The sequence below is a fragment of the Sus scrofa genome, chromosome 15 (genome assembly GCF_000003025.6).
Source record: "Sus scrofa isolate TJ Tabasco breed Duroc chromosome 15, Sscrofa11.1, whole genome shotgun sequence".
NCBI lineage: Eukaryota > Metazoa > Chordata > Mammalia > Artiodactyla > Suidae > Sus > Sus scrofa.
In genome coordinates, this window is record NC_010457.5 from 101,288,232 (window position 1) to 101,302,786 (window position 14,555).

Consider the following 14,555-nt stretch of genomic DNA (forward strand, 5'->3'; position numbering starts at 1 on the left):
CTTTATAATAAACATTTTGCATAAGCAAATTAGTTATTCTATGGTTTTCTCTAACTAGTGGAACGAAGTTTATTCCCATCAAAATTATTCTGAAGTTTGAACTCCTATAATCAAAGCTCAAATGTTTTCAGTTAATTCAAAAAGGATAACAGAGTAAGAGTGTAACATAAAACTCAACTTCCCCTAAAGAATCAATCATCTTCAAGCCACATATAATACTAATACAATTCACAATGCAATTCAACTATAATAAAAAAAAATTTTTTTAAATTCTGATACAATTCCCTCAAATAATTCCAGTAATTACCTTAGACTCTTCAGGCTCTGAGGATAAAATGGAGTATCTCTAAGACTACATGACGTGATGATTTAATAAACTGGTACTTACCTTTCTCATGGGAGGTGTTCCATTCTTAATTTTTAAAAGCAACTTCATTATTTTTCTCTCTTTTTGCTCTTCTGGACTAAGGGTTGATTCATCAACATCAACCTAATAGGAAAAAGTAAAAAATTTAAAAGGTAGGTGGAGATTAAGATTTTTAACAACTAAATAAAAAGTAACACTTTTTAAATCAACTATAATTTAAAACAGTAAACCTTTTTTAAAAATTACTATTTTATCTCTGCTATTATCACTTACCAAGAGTTTATCAAAGTACTGAATATCATCAGGTTTTAAAAACGGAAGATTTCCAGATGGCTGGTCATTAACACTTTTCATAGTTCTATCTTCAGTTTGCATGTGGAAACCAGTCATACCACCCAAAGGTGTTGGAGTTGCTGTCAGCTTTCGAGCTGGAGTTCGAATAGGAACATAACCAGCTGGAGGAGGAAGCACCTAATAGAATTAAAAGACGGTTTAGGATTTCCTTAACTTTATAAAGAACAACATAACTGAATAATATTTGCACTTAGGAAGCTTTTTGCTTAGAGACAAGAATTAATTAACATTGACTTGACTTTTCTGTCTTCATTTTAAAATATGACAAATATTAATATTTCTTATTGAATTTAAATTAACTTTATCAGAAGTGTGGGGGAATGAAGAGATACACAGAGTAGGCTTATGAAATTCTCATCACTTTCAAACAATCTATGTAAACGTGTTACTGAGCCAATGTCATAAATGAAAATAAGCTCACAGTGCACATATATAATGTATAAATGTTCATATTTTAATAAAAATTAGAAATCATTCATATAAATCTCTGCATCATAAAAGCAAATCGCTACTTAAGTTGCCCTACAAAAATGAGCTGACTGCATAAACACTAAAACCAAAATATTTAGCAAAGCCCTGTAAAATACACACCGTTTGACTAAACCCCAAAAAATTCACTACAGATTCACAGAGGATTTCCCCCTCCTACTGATAAAGAAATCAATAAATGCAATTAAGACAGACACCCAGGTAGTTGATAGTAGGCTCCTGACTACGCCCACAGCATTACATGGAGTCTTTAAATAAGTTATAAAGCAGTAATTCCATGCATACTTAAAATAGACACTCTAATGCTAACTGAACAGGGGGGAGGGGGGTATTACATACATACCAACTGTTAAAGAGCAATAGGTATTAGCAGAAAAGGCTCTGTATGTAAAGGCCATCAAATGACTTAGGTTTCAGCCCTAGTATAACCTCAGCTACATGACCACCTTTTGATCAGCAAAATGTCCCTGAGAACAGGCACCTAGAGAATTTTATAGTTCAAGCAAAATAAAGTTGCTATGGTAAAGAAAGCATTCTTTGTGTTCACTGGAAATCCATGAACTTAAATACACAAGATCTTGTGAGGTACGAAGTACAATAACCATGATCTAATATGAGCTTAATCCTGGGACTGCTGATAAAACTGAAGCAACAAGCTATTCCATACCCCCAATGCAGCAGTTCTCAAAATGTGGTCCTAGAAGTCTTTGAGATTTCGCACCTTGTAAAAGTAATAAAAGCTTCAAGTCATTCATTTCTTTTCATCTCTACTACTTGGAAATAGCTAAAGAATGAAACAGCAGTAGTAAATTTGGGCAAGACCACTGCAAACTTGACCAGTTAGTATTTTCAAAGAATATTTAAAATAAAATCTACATCCTAAAAACCACCACATTCATATTTACTGTTATTACCTTATATCCTTCTGGGAACATAGCATCTAATTCTTCATCAGACAGTGGACGATTTCTCTCATCAATTTCTCTCTCCCAACGCCAAGCCTGAAGCTGTTCAGGAGTCATACTCATTATGTGACCTACCGAAAAAACAATTTGTGTAATGATCCAAATTTAGCATTACATGGGTCCTTGCGATATAAGACAGTTAAAATCAATTCTAACATTAATTGTATCTATCTATATATATACATATGTAGTTTTTTTTTTGTTTTTTTTTTTTCTTTGCTTTTTAGGGCCACACCCACGGCACATGGAGGTTCCCAGGCTAGGGGTTGAATTGGAGCTACAGCTGTTGACCTACACCACAACCACAGCAATGCCAGATCCAAGTCGAGTCTGCGACTTACAACATGGCTCATGGCAACGCCAGACCCTTAAGCCACTGAATGAGGCCAGGGATCAAGCCTGCAACCTCATGGTTCCTAGTCGGATTCATTTCCACTGTGCCAGGATGGGAACTCCTACATTTATATTATAAACTCAAACCAAGATTTCATTTTTATGTTGTTAGTTTTGCTAAAAACAGGCATTAATGGCACACAAAAAAACACAAAGAAAAAATGCAAAATATTAACAGGGAAAAAAACTATTTCTAATCATAAAATCAAAACTATTTCCAATCATACCTGGAGTAGGGGTAGCCATGTTCATGGCTGGTGTGCCAATTGGTGTTTTTCCAGGGGTCAGAACAGGAGTGCTTCCACCCATCTGACTAGCTGGTGTTTCATCCCAACGTGACTTTCTTTTACTGGCTCCAGGAGTTGGTGTTTCACCAATGGAATCTCCGCCTCGATCTGTTCGAGGAGTCTCAGCCCATCCACTTCCATGCCCAGGAGTATCTTTAAAGAAAGAATGCATAAGCATAAAATTCTACCCACTGTCAAAAAATTAAAACTTTCTCGAACAACTAACACATTCACACTGATCAATTTCGGAAACAGGGTATTCCTAAAATTGAGGTACATTTACGTATGGGGAGGCCCATATTGATCCTCCTTTACTATTGATTTCTTTCCACTGATTATGAAAACAATAAATAGTAACCACTAAGAAACAGGAAAACAGAACAAAGTATTTTTTTAACCACCCATAACATCACAACCCACAGAGTCATTTTATACATCTTGAACCACTTTTCATCTCTCCATAGAGTGAGACTGCTCTGCATGTACATTTCTGTACTGTTTCTCTCATCCATTACATGTTAATAAGCACTCTGCTCTATCATAAAAAAAAAAAATTTTTTTTTGTTTTGACCACAGCATGCAGCGGCTTGATGTAGGATCTCATTTCCCAGACCAGGGGCTGAACTAGAGCGCAGTGGTAAAAGCACCAAATCCTAACCGCTGACAACTGGGGAACTCCCAAAAATCTTCATAAAATTTTAATATAGCAGATGCAATATTAAAGCTTAACTTTGCAAAGCTAATCTCATAAACAATGAAATATAGCTTTAGAGAGTTTATGTAAAAAAGCAAGAGATTTAGGCAAATTTACACAGACAAAAGGAGATTTACCTGAGACTGGGACAAGAAGGAATAGAGAGTTATTCTTTAATGGGTATGGTTTTGGTTTGGGATGATGAGAGAGTTCCAGAAATGAATAGTGCCGATGGCTGCATAACACTTTGAATGTACTTAATGCCACTCGACTGTACACTTAAAATGGTAAATTTTATGTTTATATATAATATATTTATATATAATATGTATATAATACATATTATATATTTTATATATGTATATTATACATAATAGATAATATTTATATATAATAATGTTTATATATAATACCACAATAAAAAACAAAAGGTTATGGTCTACAAACTTTACTTTCTCCTAATATTCTTCCTAAAATAAATCTTAAACCTCTTTAAGTGGAAAGAATTAGGCATATAATCTACTCAGTTCTTTATCTGTCCCAAAAGCAGCTGGTTATTTAGCTGTGTAGCAAGGACTAGAGAAAACAGATTTTGACCCATAAACATACAACTCATCAAATCAACATTTCACCCAAATACACACCCAGACTCTAAGTACCTCTTTCTGTTTTGGGGGTCTCATCCCATCTGTTTTTACGAGCACTGGAAGTTGCACCTCCATGGCCTGGTGTTGCATGGCCTGGTGTATCGCCTCGTCCAGGAGTAGCAGCTCCCGCAGGTGTGTGACTAGGTGTAGGATCCCATATTTTTGAGCCTGGGGTTGCTCCAGGAGTCTCACTTCCCTTTGCACGTCCTGGTGTCTCATCCCATCTTAGGGAAGGAGTATGTCCTGGGGTCTTAACAGAGCAATAAAATTTTATTTAATATACCCACATAAAAATAACTACAAAACTTCTGTTAAACAAAAAAATTAAACAGAAGTTTGAGTTCATGATTAAGAGAGTGGATTATCCTGCTTAAAAGATACCTAACTTTCTAGCAAATGTGTTTATGACAAAAAAATAATTTAAAGATTTAATTTGGAACAATGAAAAAAAGTCCTAGTTTAATAAATCAATGTATTTTGGGTAATAATCTTAGTTGTGCCACTAATGGCTCTATTAATTTTGGGAAAACATTAAGGTTTCTCTGTCTAGATCTACAATCAAAGAATTTCAGCTTTAATTATATCACCACATCTTAAACTGGGGCTTAGAGAGACCCATGGTGCCCACTAAGAATATTTGTTTTTGTTCAATTTTGTGTGTTTAATATAAGCATGTTTTGGATCTCCTGGGTAATTATTATGACTAGATATTGCCATATAATTTCGATCCTTGAGATGAGGTTATATTTATAATCACATTTATAATATTATTCTAACTGATGCTGGCAAGATTAGTAAAAAAAGATTACAAGTATGAGCTCTCATGTGGCTCAGTAGGTTAAGGATCTGGCATTGTCAGTGCAGCAGTTTGGGTGACTGCTGTGGCATGGATTTGATTCCTTGCCTGAGAACTTCCACATGCCACAAGTGCGGCAGAAAAAAAAAAAGATTACAAGTAGACTTAAAAAGTGATCAAAAGGTTCCATGGTAATTCAAATAGACAAGTAGTGAGCAATGCAGAGTATAAGACAACATGTGTTAGCAAAACAAAGTGTATAGTACAGACAATATATAAAAAACAGGTGATTTAGTGGAAGCAAAACAAAATTTGTATTTAAATATTGCTATTAAGTTTTGTAGTATATTTTTATATATTTCTTTTTACAGCTGGATGTTCCAGAGTTTCGAATTGGCAAAGTGAGTTAAAACTCTAGCTGTAGCAGCTTGGACCACTGCAGAGGTGCAGGTTCAACACCCAGCCAGGCACAGTGAGTGGGTTAATGGATCTAGCATTGCTGCAACTGGAGTCTAGGTCACAGCAGTGGCTCAAATTCAATCTCTGGCCCAGGAACTTCCATTTGCCTTAGGTGTGGCCATTAAAAAAAAAAGGTTGGATGTTCCATCTAACATAAGAAAGAGTTCCATTTTGCTTTATGTTTGCAATTTTGTGTAAGTACCATAACAATTTTAAGACTCGATATTTTTTCCTTTCAAAAGATTCTATGTATTACTTAGGTTTGAGACATTCTCAACCAAGTGAGTAAAACACATAAATTGTTCAAAATCTCATTTTCGGCAACTGTCCCTCCTAATGAATCAAGCGGAAATAAAATTCTTCATAGTAGCCATTGTAATTTCTAGTCATGATTAGTATGGAGTTATGTGAAATGAGATTTGTTAAAGAAATCATGGTCTGGAGTTCCCACTGTGGCTCAACGGAAACAAATCTGACTAGCACACATGAGGACACAGGTTCAATCCCTGGCCTTGCTCAGTGGGAGTGGGTTTAAGGATCTGGCGTTGCTATGAGCTCTGGTGTAGGTTGCAGACGCGGCTTGGATCTGACGTGGCTGTGGCTGTGGCCAACAGCTATAGCTTCAATTCAACCCCTAGCCTGGGAACCTCCATATGCTCCAAGTGCGGCCCTTAAAAGACCAAAAAAAGAAAAAGAAAAGAAGAAAAAAGGAAAACATCATCCCAATCTCTATAATTTTTATAAGACAGACATCAATTCATGTCTACTTTTCAGTTAAACAGATACCAAAAGGACAAGTTTCTCTTTCTTAATTTTATAAATTTGTACTTAATGTCAACCATAGTATTTAAATTTATATTCTGCAGAACCAAATCTTCTCCTATATAGCAAACAAATGCAGAGTCCTTAATAGCTATCTTAAACTAAACTGTTTGGAAATTATGTTATTAGCCTTAGTGTATCTCAATTCTGGATTTGGGAAAATACCACCATGGTCTGACAGCTTGTTCCTGATTTGTAAATAAATCTGCAATAGCCTATGCTAGTGTCAACAGTGACTAAGACGAGGGTGGTGAGCACAGAGGTCATGAAAAGTGGCTAGATCCTGAATATCAAGGTGGGGCTAGCAAAATTTATTTACAGATTGGATGTCAGATAAGAGAGTAAGAGGAGTACAAGATGACCCTGAAAAACTCTTAAGGGCTTGGTTTGAGCCAACAGACATGAGAGCAGGCTTGAGAGAGTGAGTAGGGAAAATCAATTTTAATTTGGAGATACTGATGATTCCTATCAAATGCACATCAAGGTGAATGTGTCAGATATGAGGAAGAGAGGAGAGATGAATTTGTAAATTCGGGAGTTATCTTCAAAGACAGCATGTAAAGACAAGAGTGAGATCCTAGGGAGTTAAGTTAGGATGGAAAGGAAGTCCTGAGCACTAGAGTATCCCACATTTGAAGAAGCTGAGGAAGCTCAAGCAAATAAGACTAAAGAGCAGTAGCCAGTAAGGGGAGTATTAGGAGAATCAAGAAAAACTGAAGCCCAGAAGCTAAGAAAGTCAAGGGTATCAAAGAATGTCAAATGCTACTGGTATGCTGAAAAATGAAGATTGAGGCTTGATCCTTGGATTTAGCAATTAGGAGGTCAAGTTATCTTGACAAAAGAGGATTTGGTGGAGTGGTGCAGGCAAAAACACAGAGTGCAAGTAGAGGCAGACAATTCATTCAAAGTATTTTGTGGTAATAAGACGTGCAAGTAGAGGCAGACAATTCATTCAAAGTATTTTGTGGTAATAAGACAGAAATGAGATGGCAGAAGGAAGTGAATGTGAGGGTCAAGAGAAGATTGCTTGCCGTGTTTTTTTTTTCTTAAGATGAAGATTGGTAAAATGCATTTGCTGATGGTAAAAAATAACTTAGAGTACAGAAGGAAAAAAACTATGTAACACAAGAGCCTTTGAGTAACAAGAGCTGGAAAATGACATATAAGTGGATGGTTAGCTTTAGTGAGGTAATTAGGTTAAATGAGGTCACAAGGTTGGATCCTCATCTGATAGGACTAGTGTCCTTGGGAAGAGACTCCAGAGCACACTCACTTCTCTTCACGTATACAGAGTAAAGGCCACATGAGGACAGCAAGAAGGCACACATCTGCAAGCCAGAAAGAGAGCTCTCACCAGTTACCAACCCTGGTGGCACCTTGATTTTCAAGCCTCCAGAACTGTGAGGAAATATCTTTTGTTTACGCCACCCAGTCTGTGGTTATCATGTTATGTCAATTAAAGCATATTAATATATATTCCATAAAGGAAAAAAGTTAAAAAGAATAATAATAAAATACTAAAGGAATTACCTCTGCTTGATCCCAACTTGATAGCTTTTTTGGAGTGGCACCAGGAGTCTGATCAGCTGTTTGATCCCAACGCCGTTTTCGTTTTGAGGGAGGCTGGGATGCTGCTGCTCCATTGACGACTTTTAGTTCTCCAGCTTTAGCTTTTTCTGCTAGCTGTTGCCTAATTTCTCTCTGAAAAACATTTAAATGAACACTGAATATCTTGGATAAAGAAGCTATGGTACATATATACAATTGAGTACTATTCAGCCACAAAAAAGAATGAAAATAATGCCATTCCCAGGAACAAGGATGGACCTTGAGATTATCAAACTAAGTAGTTAGTCACAGGGTGAAAAGCAAACATCATGTATCACTTATATGTGGAATCTTAAAAAAGGATACAAATTAACTTATTTGCTGAACAGAAACAAACAAAACAAATTTAGGGCTCCCAAAGGGGACGGTGGGTGGGTCTGGGGAAGGATATGTGCATGTGTGGGTGTGGGTGTGTGTGTTCCCAAAGGGGATGGAGTGGGTGGGTGTATGTGTTCCCAAAGGGGACGGGGTGTGGGTGCGGGTGTGTGTGTTCCCAGAGGGGACGGGGTGTGGGTGCAGGTGTGTGTGTTCCCAAAGGGGACGGGGTGTATGTGTGGGTGGGTGTGTGGTTTGGGATCAGCATGTGCACACTGCAGTATATGGAATGACTGACCAATGGGGACCTGCTGTATAGCACAGGGAACTCTACCCAACATTCTGTGATAATCTATGCGGGAAAAGAATCTGAAAGAAAATGGATGTGTATATATGTCTAATTGAATCACTGTGGTAAACAGAATCTATTACAACATTGTAAATCAACCATACTTCATGAAAACTTAAAAAAACAGTATCTTTAAAACATTTTCAAAGTATTTTTATTTCTTTAGTGCAGTCATTTCAATAGCATTTAATGCTATTTTATTCTTCATTCTGTTTTCTATGTAGTCCTATTCCTTATTTTCCCTCTCCTGCCTGGCATTTTCAAGTTTATTTGTTTCTTTTAGGGCCACATCTGAGGCATACGAAGTTCCCAAGCGAGGGGTCAAATTGGAGCTCCAGCTGCTGGCCTATACCACCACAGCCACACCAACTTGGGATCCCAGCCACATCTGTGACCTATAACCACAACTCATAGCAATGCAGGATCTTTACTCCACTGAGCAAGGCCAGGGATCAAACCTGCATCCCCATGAATCCTAGTTGGGTTCGTTTCCACTAAGCCACAAAAGGAACTCCTATTTTCAAGTTTTATACAGTCTTTCTACGCAATAGATGAGGAAATACAGAACTTATGACATAGAGCACACTGCTTTATACAGTTAATGAAGTAAAATCTTCAATCAATGGCAGAGAATCAAAATGCTTCCACTGAAAAATAGTTTTATTTAAAACTCATATAGGAGTTCCCATTGGGGCTCAGCAGGTTAAGAACCAGACATAGTGTCTGTGAAGATGCAGATTTGATCCCTGGCTTCACTCACTGGATTAAGGATCCAGCATTACCACAAAGATCCAGTGTAGCTGTGGCTGTGGCACAGACCTGCAGCTGCAGCTCCAATCTGACCCCTAGCTCAGGAATTTCCATATGCCACAGTGCAGCCGTAAAAAGGGAAAAAAAAAAACAAAAAAAACAAAAAAAAACCCCACAAACCTCTTATGGACAGCAATTCAGACTATGTAATAAATTAGAAAAGTGATAAAAAGTAAAAATATCAAAATTTTGTTATAACTATGTATGTACTCCATAGAATACAGTCACAAGAAATACATATTTTGTTTATTTATTTATTTATTTACTTTTGTCTTTTTTTTTTTTGCCTTTTCTAGGGCCGATCCCTCTGCATACGGAGGTTCCCAGGCTAGGGGTCCAATCGGAGCTGTAGCTGCCAGCCTACACCAGAGCCACAGCAACATGGGATCCGAGCCGTGTCTGCGACCTACACCACAGCTCATGGCAACACCGAATCCTTAACCCACTGAGCAAGGCCAGGGGTCGAACCCACAACCTCATGGTTCCTAGTGGGATTCATTAACCACTGCGCCACGACGGGAACTCCAAACTCCTATTTATTAATTTATTGCCACTCCCACAGCATGTTTGTTTCTAGGCCAGGGATGGAACTTATGCCACAGCTATAACCAGTGATATAGCAGTGACATCACCGGATACTAACTTGACTGATCCACAAGGGAATTCCTACCCTATGATTTTGAAGTGGGGTTCTATTACTCCCATTTAATTTATTCAACAAATCTTTTATATATTCATAATAAAGTTATAGAGATTAACTATTAAAACAGTGCAATCTCTGCAGGCCAGCAGGAATTCTTCAGAATTCTCCACCCATATTCAAACTGAATTTTATGGAACAATTAGAGGCTTTTCTTTCTTTGTTTTTTTTTTCCTTTTGTCTTTTTGTCTTTTCTAGGGCCGCACTGGGGGCATATGGAAGTTCCCAGGCTAGAGGTCTAATTGGAGCTGTAGCCACTGGCCCACGCCAGAGCCACAGCAATGCCAGATCTGAGCTGTTTCTGCAACCTACACCACAGTTCACGGCAACACTGGATCCTTAACCCACTGATCAAGGCAAGGGATCAAATCCACAACCTCATGGTTCCTAGTCGGATTTGTTAACCATTGAGCCACGACGGGAACTCCCAGAGGCTTTTCTGAGAATGATTTTACTCTTTGACTTTCCCCTTAGACACTGACTTCAGGCACATACCATCAGTCCTCCCCCAGACATATCCATGATATGACTAAAGGGCCAGGTATTAGAAAAGGATAGTATAGGACTACGAAAAGCTTAATTTGGGAGGTGACACAAATTTCATTAAGGTTCTTTCTCAATTTTTATTAATACTGTTAAAGATACTACTTGTGCAGCAAATTAAAATATAAAAATATCTCAATCTCAACTTCCTTTACATTCCTTCACAACCATTAAAATATAAAGCAGGTTCACAGACCTCTTCTTTAGTTAAATGCTGTTCTCGCATTACATCCATGTAAGTCCTAGCATTCATTTTAGGATCAGGGGTCTTCCCTCCTGCAGAAAAGAACAGCAACAGGAAAGAGTACAATAAATAAAAGATAATCAGGTCCAATGGATTTATCTGCCCTGCTCTAATATTACATTATTCCATAATCATTTAATTTATTTTTTGATGGAAAACTTTAATAATTATACATCTTACTTTTTATTGAGTTTGCTGATCAATTTAACCTGTTTGAACACAAACATATCTACAGCAGTTTAAAACAAATATTTTAATGCATATAAAAACAAAATGACAACACAGTTTAGTCTTCAGAAGTGATGGGTTCCTGGGTTGCTAATCCGGAATACGTACACTTTCGTGCCTTTGTCTCCATCAGCAGTTCTGACTTCAAGCAGCAGAATAGAAGCCTAGAAAATTATCTCTTTACCATTAGTAACACTTTGGAAAGATATTTATATTCAAAACATTACCTGTTGCAAGCTGTTAAAATCCTGACTACAAGTAACTATGACTAGATAAGTTCTTCATACAATGTTCTAAAAACAGTTATAGTTTAGAAAATCTGATTTTTAAAAATATACCTCTAATCTTATTCTGATGTCATGTTACTAAAAAGGGCTTCATGCTTTTTACAGTTTCTTGACCCAGAAACATATTTTTATTTTCTTAGAAAGTATAAATAACAACTGGAAACATATTACTTGAAATATTACTTCTACCAGTTATTATTATGCACACAGAAAAAGTGGTGTACAAAGAGATGTGTTAGTCTCTTGGTTAAAGTTTCAGTATTTGCTTTTCAAACTTCAAACTATCTTAAAGAAGCCCAAACAGTATATAACACGATTCACAGAGGCACACTATTATTTTAGAAATGTGATAATTAGCTATACAAGTAGTATAGCATCACAATTTAGGAAAAATAATAAAATTCTAAGACATTTCCTATGCTGAAGATCATGCCCAATTGGTAGTGTCATTCTTTCTGACACTAGCTCTGTTAAGACTTCCTTTGGAATACTTTTTCACCATAATCTAGAGAGGATGTGTTGAACTGCACCCTTAAGAATGCAGACAGGACTGGCATATAGCAGTACTGCTGTAGGAAAGAAATTAAGGACAGTTAGTATGGGCCTGTGAATTCTGACATACATGTTTAAATCAATTACAATTATGCAAGTAAAAAAAGAATATCCCTACTAATTCATGCAGGCTGAAAGTCTAATTTATAAACCTGCAGCAGAATCTAATTTTAAGAAACAGGCACCTAATTCTGATTTTGAAACTCACTCACCTGAGGAAAGCTTCCATCAGGCTCACTATGTCCCTTGTGCTGACCTGCACACTAAAATTAGCAAAACAGACTCGAACTATTAAAAATATCAAAGTCTTTGTATATATACTTTTGTTTTAACTTTAAGTATGCTTAGAGCAATAGGTGCATTTACTAAACTATATTTAGAGCAATATGGGGGGAGTGCTAATGTGGAAACAGTTTCTCAAAAGTAACAATCCTAAAAATCTAAGATTTGGAATGAAGACTTTCAATAATTTGAAAGTATTTTGAGCAGAAAAACATATTTGTTCAAAGTAAAGAAAGCGTACCCAAAACAAAAGTAAAAGAAAAACCTTTAACCCTTTGCGTTTCTATGGCATTGGCTCATTATTTTCTTGTCCTTCTACCTGGAAAGAAAACTGGCATTATAAAGATGAAGAATATGGCATCTGTGACTTCAACCAAATCTATACAAATCTATAATAAGGGGGATTTTAAAAAAGAAAAGCAAATTCATAAGCATGCCAAAAAAAATCAAAGGGCTAAAGACAACTTAACATAAATAAATTTCTGAATACTTATAGAAAAGTGGGAAAGAATTACCATCTGCAAAAGGATCAAGACGCTCTGGAGAAATTATCATGGTCCGCCTGTGCTTTTTGTATTCATCTTCCCGGTCTGCAATCTTCGGAGGTCGGTGCTCAGCAAATGGATCATACTGAAAAGAGGTATGTCTCATTTAATACTCACTTATTAAATAACAAGAGTATCATAAACAAAAACCAGAACACTCTAAAACATGGAAAAATATTTAATAAATGCCTACTAAAATTCTGTATCATTTCACCGATAAAAGCTAATGTGAAAAAATAAAGCATACGGAAATAAGACAATTTCCACAGTTCAATCCTTCATGAAATGACTACCTTTATAAAATAAACTATTTATTTCTAATTCTCACAAATCAACTCTCCCTCAAAACGTTTTAATAAACCTGACTCCTAAAATATGTGGGTTTCCATGGGAATTTAGACATTCCATTTTCTTCAGCTGAATAAACTTCAGTTTTAATTAAAAATAAAAAAAAAGTCACCTGTTCTGTTGACTGTGGTATATCATTAAGCAGCGCCACAGGGGCATGATATCCTGGCTTCTTCTGACCGAGCAAACTTGTAGATGATGAGTAGTCATCGTCATCCTGCAACGAAATGCCCCAAAAACCACAAACAAAAATTCAGAACTTAAAAACAAGAAAGTACAAAGACTCAGCATAAAATCAAAAGACAGCATGATGAAACTTAACACTTGGGTTTTCAACTCAAAAAGCTACTAAAGAAATTAAATTTAGTTCTCTATTCTCTTAAAAAAATATTAAAACAAGGAACACCTCCTGTGAAAATCAATTAAAAGTAGGTATGGACTAGAAAAACCTGAGTATTTCATTTTCTCACAGACAGCATAATGAACTTTGTTTTTCAAATCTGGAAACTACAGTTTATTCAGAACTCTCCAGTTTTCATGTCTTTTTTTTCTTTTTTGTCTTTTGTCTTTTCAAGGCCGCACCCACAGCATATGGAGGTTTTCAGTCTAGGGGTCTAATCAGAGCCACAGCTGCCAGCCTACGCCAGAGCCACAGCAATGCGGGATCCAAGTCTCATCTGCGACCTACACCACAGTTCATGGCAACACTGGATCCCCAACCCACTGAGCAAGCCCAGGGATCAAACCCGAAACCTCATGGTTTCTAGTCGGATTCGTTTCCAATGAGCCACAATGGGAAGTCCTGGTTTTCATGTCTTTTTAACTCTTGGGGTTTTTTGTTCATGTTTTAACCACAGAAACAAAATGTAATTAATTTTTAATGTATTTATTTCCCAAGAAATATATTTAAACACAACAATGTTTTGTTTATTACTTGACCAGTGTAAGAAGTGCAACAATAGGCAACTCTCAAGAACTTAACACATTTATTTTTGTTGTATAGGAAAAATTATCACATTGTATGCCAACTATACTTCAGTAAAACTTAAAAATATTAAGAGTGCACAAATTTCATAATAACAACAACAAAAAATGAAATGACAGGAGTTCCCAAATGGCCTAGTAGTTAGCATTGTCACTGCTATGGCTTGGGTCACTGCTGTGGTGTGGGTGCTATCCAGGGCGCAACAACTTGTGCACGTCCACATGCCATGACCACAGACAAAAAAAGTGCTAATCATAAAATAAAACGCAGCTTGAATTCCATAAAAATAACAAGTTTCATTATCTCTATACATAAAATGTTACTAGATCACATAAAAATGATTAGTTATTTCACCAAATTTGGATGTTTGGGATGGTGTGACAAAATATAAGCTATGTGTAATACATAAAAACTCTTTAAGAGGTATATTTCAAAGTGAGAGGTGGCCATCTTCCAGAGTAACTAAAATAGACCCAAAAAAAGCCA

At 36.5% G+C, this 14,555-nt stretch overlaps 1 protein-coding gene across 8 annotated transcripts in view; it reads right to left on the reverse strand.

The window, feature by feature from the left end:
- SF3B1 (splicing factor 3b subunit 1) overlaps positions 1-14,555 on the reverse strand; it is a 63,051-nt gene that overhangs the window by 13,264 nt on the left and 35,232 nt on the right. For 4 of the 8 annotated variants that reach the window (XR_002339209.1, XR_002339208.1, XR_002339207.1 and 1 more), the window contains exons 4-12: positions 13,197-13,301; positions 12,707-12,821; positions 10,795-10,874; positions 7,804-7,974; positions 4,209-4,446; positions 2,796-3,008; positions 2,125-2,246; positions 641-838; positions 389-490 (exon numbers count right to left, since the gene is read on the reverse strand). Coding sequence is in view for 3 of the 8 variants with exons in the window: in XM_001928794.4 (XP_001928829.1) it covers positions 389-490; positions 641-838; positions 2,125-2,246; positions 2,796-3,008; positions 4,209-4,446; positions 7,804-7,974; positions 10,795-10,874; positions 12,707-12,821; positions 13,197-13,301 (1,344 nt within the window). In the remaining 5 variants the exon portion in view is untranslated. Of the gene's footprint in view, positions 1-388; positions 491-640; positions 839-2,124; positions 2,247-2,795; positions 3,009-4,208; positions 4,447-7,803; positions 7,975-10,794; positions 10,875-11,178; positions 12,822-13,196; positions 13,302-14,555 lie in introns of those variants that run through there. The other 4 variants (XM_021075514.1, XM_021075515.1, XR_002339211.1 and 1 more) reach the window with 4 other exon arrangements.